This window comes from Trachinotus anak, unplaced genomic scaffold (assembly GCF_046630095.1).
Source record: "Trachinotus anak isolate AG129_WGS33_773 ecotype Australia unplaced genomic scaffold, CSIRO_AGI_Tana_v1 ptg000015l, whole genome shotgun sequence".
Lineage (NCBI taxonomy): Eukaryota > Metazoa > Chordata > Actinopteri > Carangiformes > Carangidae > Trachinotus > Trachinotus anak.
Genome location: NW_027273866.1, coordinates 1478722 through 1487143, shown reverse-complemented (window position 1 = coordinate 1487143; position 8422 = coordinate 1478722). Strand labels below are relative to the sequence as shown.

The following is an 8422-nucleotide window of genomic DNA, read 5'->3' as shown; positions in this document are numbered from 1 at the left end:
CATGCATAAATACAAGCTGAACATGGTGGTGTTTTAAAGTATTTATTAGGTATTCAGCATGAATCATACAGTGCACAGTCACTGAATATCTTTAAGCAAAATACGTACAATATTTCTTATGAACACAGAAGCAATATCAAATACATTTAATTTCATACAATATAAATCTTATATATGTGAAATAAAAATAATTTTAGTAGCTGATAGACTGATAGTAGATACTAGTAGACTGATATTATGTTCCTTTATAAATGATTTCAAATACAGAATAGTAAAATTGTATGCAGCTGAACAAGTAGCTTTAAATTTCTTGTTTTTTAATTAATAAACATTGAAAAAAAACCCCAATAAACTGCAACATTAGCATAGGATTATTATCTGTCTCAATAAATAGAATATATCACTAAGCAACCAAACTGCATTATCAGAATTTTAAGTGGTGTAAAAATTTCACTTGACACTGTCCTTATTCTAATCGAGGGCGGACTGAGACGAGCAGCTTTCGAACTCACACTTCACTCCACTGATGCTGTCAACACTCGGCTGGCTGTTGACCTGCTGATGTGTGTGAGAGAGAGGGAAGGTTTCTGAACGGGACATTCGCCCTCTGCCGTTTGAGGAGCCCGACGAACAGTCTATCACCATCCTCATGAATTCTGGTGCTGTGAATCGACGCAACAGTCTGGTCCCCAGACCAATGAACCCTGGCGTGCGGCTGGGGATCTTCCCTGACTCCATCTCCCCTCTGGCAGACAGCAGTTTGTTGTGTCTGCCCGTTGGCCCAAAGCTTCCCCTCTTCTGTTGCTCTCTCCTGCTTGATGGACTTATGTCATCAGCCTCTTCTTTCTGTGATTTGACATTCTCCTCGAGTGCTCTCATGGGTTGACTCTTGCCGTTTAAAAGAGGTTTTGGCACTGAGGCAGTTTTGTCAGCATCATTTGTCAGGCCCCAGGTGTTTCCCTGACATTCCATCTTGTCTATCAGGCATCTCTCATCCTGTAGCGAGGCTCTCTTTAATTTGCTGGCTGACAGGCTCATGTCACGCACATCACCCTGATAGGACTGCTTTCTACTGCTCAGAAGGTCCAGGTTAAATGACTTTGCTTTTCCCCAGAGAGGAAAACTCTCTGGTTTTTGCTCTTTGCGTCCAGTGTCTCGGCTGACATCTTTCTGGCTTGGCTCATGCAGAGAGTTCAGTGTTTTAGCCGCTCTGAGTTCTCTAAGTGAGCAGTTTTGCATTTGTTTGGCAGTAAAGACAACGCTGTGGTCCCCCTCAGTTTGGCTTTTCTCTATCTGAGGAGGCAGAGCCCAGCTGTGGCGATGGTTGTCCTCTTGAGACTGGCTCCTGGGACACTTGAAGCGGTTCCACTGCCCGCTGCTATCTCCAATCTTCAGCTGTCTCTGAAATACCCCGGGCAGTTGGTCATCGTTATTCAACTGCTTGGAGAACCTCTCCAGAACATGCCTAGGGAGCTTGTTGGGCAGCCGGCACTCTCCTTCACCAATGGTGGCCACATCAGCAAGTGGTTCATCCATACTAACACCTCTCCTACAAGGAAAGTTCAGAATCTGGACACACTGGTTGTGTCCGAAGAAGTTGGCCACCTCAATGGCTGAGTGACCAGCATTGTTGGTTCTGTCCAGCCTCAGTCCCAGTCTTTTGAAAGCCCGGACCAGGAACTCCAGAACCTGGCTGTGCCCAGAAAAGGCAGCATACATGAGAGCGCTGTTACCCCAAGCGTCAGAGATGTCTGGGTCTGCATTAAACTGCACCAGAAGCTTGACAACATCCAGGTGACCCATCTCACAGGCATGGCTCAGGGCAGTCCGACCATCCTCATCCTGGCAGTTGACATCGGCTCCTTTGTCCAGCAGCAGCCGGGTGAACTTGGCCCTGGTCCCAGGGTCTTGCAGGCAGACAGCATACATCAGCGGGGTGCGGCTGTTTTCTGTCTTTGAGTTGATAATGCGTCCATCCAAGGCATCCAGGATGAAGCGTGCAAGGTGAACCTTACCACCGTGCATGGCATCTAGGAAGGTCTTGGTGCCAGAGCCCTGGCGCAAATCTTTTGGTCTCATCATTCTTGAGCAGCTACTTGTGGAGCCGAGCCGTCAAGTGCGCTGAGAGAGACGGTGACAAATAGGGAGAGAAAGTGTGCAGCAAGTTCTCCAAGGCTTTCCGTGTTGACAGTGAGTGCATTTACCTCAGAGTAAGACTCAGAGAGGAGCTGCCGGTGTTTTTATACCTCCCTCTCCACATGCCCTCCCCACGTTGCCTAGGAAACAAACATCTGAGGACCATTATGCAGTGGCAGCATCCATTCAGCCCAAGCACTCTCTGCCTGGAGAGAAAAATATGCTATTTGAACAGAATAATTACTCAAGGAGAAAAACATGGCCAGTGTTTTTTATGTGAGGTCTGCGAGGTTAACCTAAATGCACCATTTTTACTTTTCTTTGGAGCAAAATTAACTTAATTAACAAATTCTTGCTGCTGATAGAGTAGTCAAATATAGAAAAGTACAAGCCAGCATTTTGTGAAACCTATGAATAGTGGATTATGCTGCGTCCCATTTACATTCAAGACTATATTATTATCAGGACTCTTAGTGAAGGTTTGAAAGAAGGCTGAAGTTAGACTTTGAGAGCGCGCTTCAAGGAGAGGGAGATAAAAATGAACAGTTTGCTTTTTTCTTCACAACGTGCCTTCCAAATGCTGCATCTATCCTTCCACCCTGTGTTTCTGCTTGTAGTTTGCTTCACCCACAAATAATATTACAGTGCAAGGAGTTCAAATTATGCAACTCTAGTGTGCTTATACTTTCTCAAGGTTTCATAATAATGAATTTGCCTGAAGGTATTTTTTTTCTTACATGGAAAATAGTAAATTCAGTGAAATCCAAAGCAAAAAGACAGTGAAAGAAACAATTTTGTGATGAGACTTTGTTAAACAATCCAGTCCTCTCACTGACCTCGATCCCTGTCATCACTTAGATTAACAGACAAGACTGGGGATATCAGCATTATTATGTGTTGCTTTCTGAGGTCATAGTAAAAATAAAATGCACAAAATGATTATAACCTGCTCCTCTAAATACAACTGTCCAAAGTTCAAAATATAACAGCACTGACAATAGTAGTGTTGCAGTATGAACATCTATCCTGTGCCTCGTAAAGTGACAGGTAATTCTGCTCTTTTATTGCCTTTTCTATACTTATTCAATAATTAAATCATTCTGTCATTTCTCCAATGCACTTACAGCCTTCAAATGTTTTTTTTTTTTTCACATTTACTTAATTTACCACTATTATTGTCAAAACGCACCTGATTTAAATATTTCTGTCTTGCATGGCTTGTCAAGGCTTGTGTATAAAAAGTGAAAAGGAGCCTATTAAAAAGCTATTTCTCCTCCACGAGACCAGAATTTAATTTTAATTGCTAATATAAATCTCAGCAGGACCAAAACTGTGCCAAACAGTGGAAGTGACAGAAACATTGCCGGGGTTCCACCTTCCTCGCTGTTCACCATCCGGCTTCATCAAACCCTCAGCAGGTCCTTATACAGCACCAACAGCCATGCACTCATCTAAACCTGGAGAAAATTGATCAGCAGACCGACCTCCCTCCTGGTGTCCTTCACTGGATGGAAGCTATTCTGTTAATATTTTCATCACAAAGTCATATCATTGCCACATCTTTTTATAATAAGGTCATATCATGGCAACATCTCAATAGGTTTAAGTTCTTGTAATGCCAAGGATGTAACTCTAGATTTAGTTTCACAATGCTTGGAGGTAATACACAGGTGATATGTCCTCAAGATAAATACTCAAAACTTATATAATGTCTGCAAAATTTAATGGCTGATCGACAGACCATCATTAGCATCCACAGAGCTGAAAGAAATTACCCTGATCTCTAATATAACTGTATTTACAAAATGCCTACATTAGTCAGTTATTCAATTATTATATGTATTGCACTGTATTAACAGAATATTGACACCATTATCAACTGCAAACCTCCCATTCCTTCTCATCCTGAAAGTGTTCATCAGGGATGAGACATGGAGTAAAAGCTGTCAGAGTGAACTTAACTTACTGTCATGTCAGTGGGATGATCCTGCATTGATGGACACATGGTACATACATTTTCTTGTGGTCATAGCTGTTAGCTTTGATTGAGTCTGGCCATTCTCCTCTGATCTCTCACAGACAAACAGCCATGCCATATTCAAATCTCTTACTCCATGCGTCTTGCCATTTTAATGTGAGCAGCGTTAAACTCTGTAACAGAAAGTGAAAAGATAGTCCAACCCGGGCCCACTGGTTAGCATGCTCACTTCAGTACAAGAACAGAAGTGATAGAAATAGAAGCAAATCAAGAGGGTTGTTTTCCACTGCTGGGGACAGCTCTTGGCGAGTAAAGGAATTAAGTTTGATGGCGAACTCTCAGTATTTGTTCTAGACTGGTAAATAAACAGCTTTTAATGGTAACGTTAAAACTCACAAATAGCTCTTTTAGTGTAACGATAACTCAAACTCTTGGCCTTGTTTGCATAAGTTTGTGGACCATACAAGAAAGTCCATTTAATTTTTTTCTTCTTTACAGTTTCAAGAATTAATGATAAAATTATCATTGCAAAGAGAAGGTCCTTTATTTGATACATGTACGCAGTCAAAGTGCAACATCACAGGCTGCTGACTACAACTGTGGAAATGTCTTAGGCAACCTACCATAAATATCATTAACACAAGCGCAATTTCCATACCATGAAGCTACACAGATGACATATCTCTCTCTGTCTGCTACACAAATTTGATTAGACCCCTTTCTCCCATCTGTTGCACTTTACAGTATGCTGATAAAGCCACAGAAAATCTCAGAATGTGTCAGCAGAATTACATGCTAAAGACTCCAGCATCAGCTTAGTGCTGTTGTATCACTTGGGGGGTACATATATTACAAATAGGAAGCAACCTCTGGGATAAAACTGATAAAACAGACATTGAGTGTTGCACAGAGCTTGATAACACTTGTGCTCACCATGAGATTTCTTATCAGGTGTTCCAGTTTGAACACTCTGAAACATTAGTTGCTTTTTCAGAGGGCAGCCACAAATAGATCTGAGCTGCCTGGACTCCATACATCCTCACAGGCAGGCTGCGAGCTGTGCTTGAGTTATTGTGTTGGCCCCAAGACTTTTGGCTATACTGCTGATTATCTGTATGTGGGCCTGTTAGTTAGTAGAGTCCAGGTTTGATAGACAGATCTAGTTCTGAAATAGTTCCCAGGATATGATTATCTCTGCACTATATATAACTTTTTATCTAATCTTTATTTTTAGCTCACAGCAAACAGAATAATGAATTTATGATTAATATAACTTTCCCGCTTTGAAGTTGAGGTATGTGTCATTTATTACTTCACACCCAGAAGTGACTATTGATTAGAAACAGTACTTAGTTATTGATTACAGTAATAGCTGTATATTGTCAACGACCTACAGAAATCACGGTTGGTATGCCTCTATGCATGACATAAAACCACTCTGCCGTCCATTCACTGAATGTGAAAAATGGACTGAGCAGAAATGAATGAAATGTGGATGAAATATTCTGAATGTGAATGAGTTGGTGTCATGAGACTTGTTAATTGGACAGACGTATGCTGTAAAGCAGAGATGTCATGGTAAATACCTGATCTCCCATTCACTGCGGCCCTGGCCCAGGCGGGAGCCACTTTGAATGCCTGATTAGGAATTAAAGCGTGTGTCAAGTTAAGGTGTTATCCGCAGACCTAAATGTCTTAATTAGTCACTGGGGAGAATGCACTTTCAGTGCCACAAAATCAACAAATCTCTCAAGGTCCTTCCAGAAAAACTTGTAAATGGAAACAAAACACTGTGCTAAACCCCCTTGGTAACTCCACTTAGCTACTAACACCTGGGACTAAATTAACGTGTGAGCACAAGGTAGGAAATGGTGTTCATTCGGGACCAGATTCAACAAGGCCCATTCTTTTGTAACTAAAAATGTTTTCTTACCAGTGACTCAACATGCCCTCATCCTCTACGGACTACTTCATCTTCTCCCTGCTAATTGAGCACACCTGTGAAAGACACGGTTTAGGCTATCACCTGCCACTGTGAAAAACAGGATGTAGCTTGTGGAGACCTTTATTTTCCAATTCCATGAACAAATTTGCTATGAGAAAAATATTGGCCGCTAAGACACAATCAAATTTATCAGGTTGTGTAATGTGAGAAGATGTGGTTATGTTGAAATATTAAATCAAAACAAAACACATTCTGATTTTTGTTTCCTCACTGTTATATAATATTTTAGCACAGGTAGCTCTGTCATTTGAGCAGTGGGGGATAACAACTCCTGCAGGGACAAAAGCACCAAACTGATGCATTCGTATTCAACAAGAACAATCATGTGTCTGTGTGTCCATTCAGTCGCTCTAATGCCCTTTGATTTGATAAACAGCAGTCTTAGGTTGAATGGAGATTTCACACGCCTTCTGTTCTAGGAAAGAGGCAGCAGCTGGCCTGCTGTCACCGTGTAACCATGGTGTGTTTGTATCATCGCTCAGGTTGAGGTGAGGTCACTGTGGTTGTCCTATAGCAGAAAACAAATGTCATGTTAAACGGTAGAATCTTTAAATAAACTTTAACGAAAGTCACTTTGCTATTGTCTTCAGTGTTTATTTCCAAAGGATAAACGCTCACCAAAGGCGGACACTGTTATATTTTTCATTTTTGTCACAAGACTGATGACAGACAGCAAAGGCAGACTGAAGATAGCGAGGCAGAGCTGGATGAGAGAGGACAATTACATAGACTTACAGGGTTGCAGCTGAAGACCCTGACAGCACCCCAGGAGCTGCCAGTCACAGGGGCCACTGATATGTTATTGGCCATGAGGCGGGCCGTTCAGCGCCTTTGCTCACTGCGCTGTCATCAATTATCGCCCTGACTCAGGCTTGCCAGGCTGCCACAACCAGATGGGAAACAGTAGGCTGTTCCTTCAGCCGTCGGATTTAGGGGACTCTAATATCAGTTCTCAGACCGAGACATTTTGGACAACAGAGAATTAGCACCTACAGTGTGACTGGTGTGTGTTCTTTTGCCACGGCCATGGGGGGGATGACAATAATTCAAGAGGGAAAGCAGCACTGTAGAGGGGAAGTGCAAATGAAAATCGTGACAGAATTTTTTCATGCCATAGATGAGACAATTGATGACTTATTTAAAGAAAAGCAAAGTAAAGTACATCTGCACACTGGACAGCATATTTCACAGCTTTATTTGACTAACATGTTGTCACTTTTTTTAGCCACACTAGCAGCGTGGCTCATGGTTCGTGAGTTGTTTCACCACTTTGGTCCAGATAGAAATATCTCACTCGGATGGGTTGTCCTGAAGTATGGTACGATCATTAATTTTCCCCTGACTTTACATCTATAACCATCAGCAGGTTAAAATGTCAATTTGGCCGTTACTTTGCTTTATGATCAAATATCTGCAAAATTAATGACATACCAATAAGCTTCAATTGTACACTGTGTTTTAGTGCTACATGTGAGCAAGATGGTGAAAATAGAGTCTGACACATTTTCAGACTGCTGAAGAGGCTGCTGGGTTAAAACATCACCTGACTAAATACAAAACTGTATTTGCAACCTTCCTGCACAATCCATGTTTATATCTTATTAGCTTTAAAAAAAAATTAAAAAAACAGACTTGCAACACTTAATTTCTTCACATTTATCGGAAAATACACAACACAGCATGTCTGAGATGTCCCAGTAACCAGACTTGTCACTGGTTTCCTGTTGAATCCTGATCTGTGTCAGCAATACCGTTTGCCATGCTGTGCCTCAGTGCTGTTTCCCATGAGCCACCTGTACCCCCTCCATAATCTATCAGGTCTGATGGAAATTCCTTCCCTGCAAAGATGTGGAAGAGATGGAGGGCCAGAGAGCTCCCTCTCCATCTGCCACCTGACAGGTCCTATTTGTGGCCTTGCAGGCCCACTCACCTCTGTCAGCTCAGTAAATTGTACAAATGGATAACAAATGTATTTGTTTGATGGCCACATTGTGCGGAGATGGCTAACACTCAGCCGCACCTGGAGTAAAGGTCTGCCACACAGTCTCATCCACAGAGAAGCAGCAGCAAACGGGAGGTTTCCCAGGGTCAAAAGAGAAAAGCACCAGGAGGCTTTAAGGCAATAACAGATGCCAAGTTTCATTCACATGATGTCTCAACAGCTGACACCATTGCACTACCATCACTTTATGGACTATGATTTGAAGGGAAACCACCCTTTTTTGTTTTCTGACCAACTTTTAGTTGAGTTCACGCATCATATGCTACACCTCTACGTTTTAATACATTGAATTTAGACATGA

General features: G+C 42.0%; 1 protein-coding gene across 6 annotated transcripts; it reads right to left on the bottom strand.

Moving 5' to 3' along the window:
• Positions 1-28: 28 nt before the first annotated feature.
• Positions 29-6610, bottom strand: LOC139633308 (uncharacterized). 6 transcript variants are annotated; one of them, XM_071498904.1, is made up of 6 exons: positions 6048-6610; positions 5701-5752; positions 4103-4287; positions 3512-3656; positions 2205-2342; positions 29-2121 (listed from the first exon to the last, which is right to left on the bottom strand). In XM_071498904.1, the coding sequence occupies exon 6, from the start codon at positions 2080-2082 to the stop codon at positions 472-474; it is 1611 nt and encodes a 536-aa protein (XP_071355005.1). In that variant the 5' UTR covers positions 2083-2121; positions 2205-2342; positions 3512-3656; positions 4103-4287; positions 5701-5752; positions 6048-6610; the 3' UTR covers positions 29-471. The 6 variants fall into 6 exon arrangements, with proteins under 6 accessions (XP_071355005.1, XP_071355002.1, XP_071355006.1 ...); XM_071498901.1 differs by lacking the exon at positions 3512-3656 and having other exon boundaries at positions 29-2342; XM_071498905.1 differs by lacking the exons at positions 2205-2342; positions 3512-3656.
• Positions 6611-8422: the final 1812 nt, after the last annotated feature.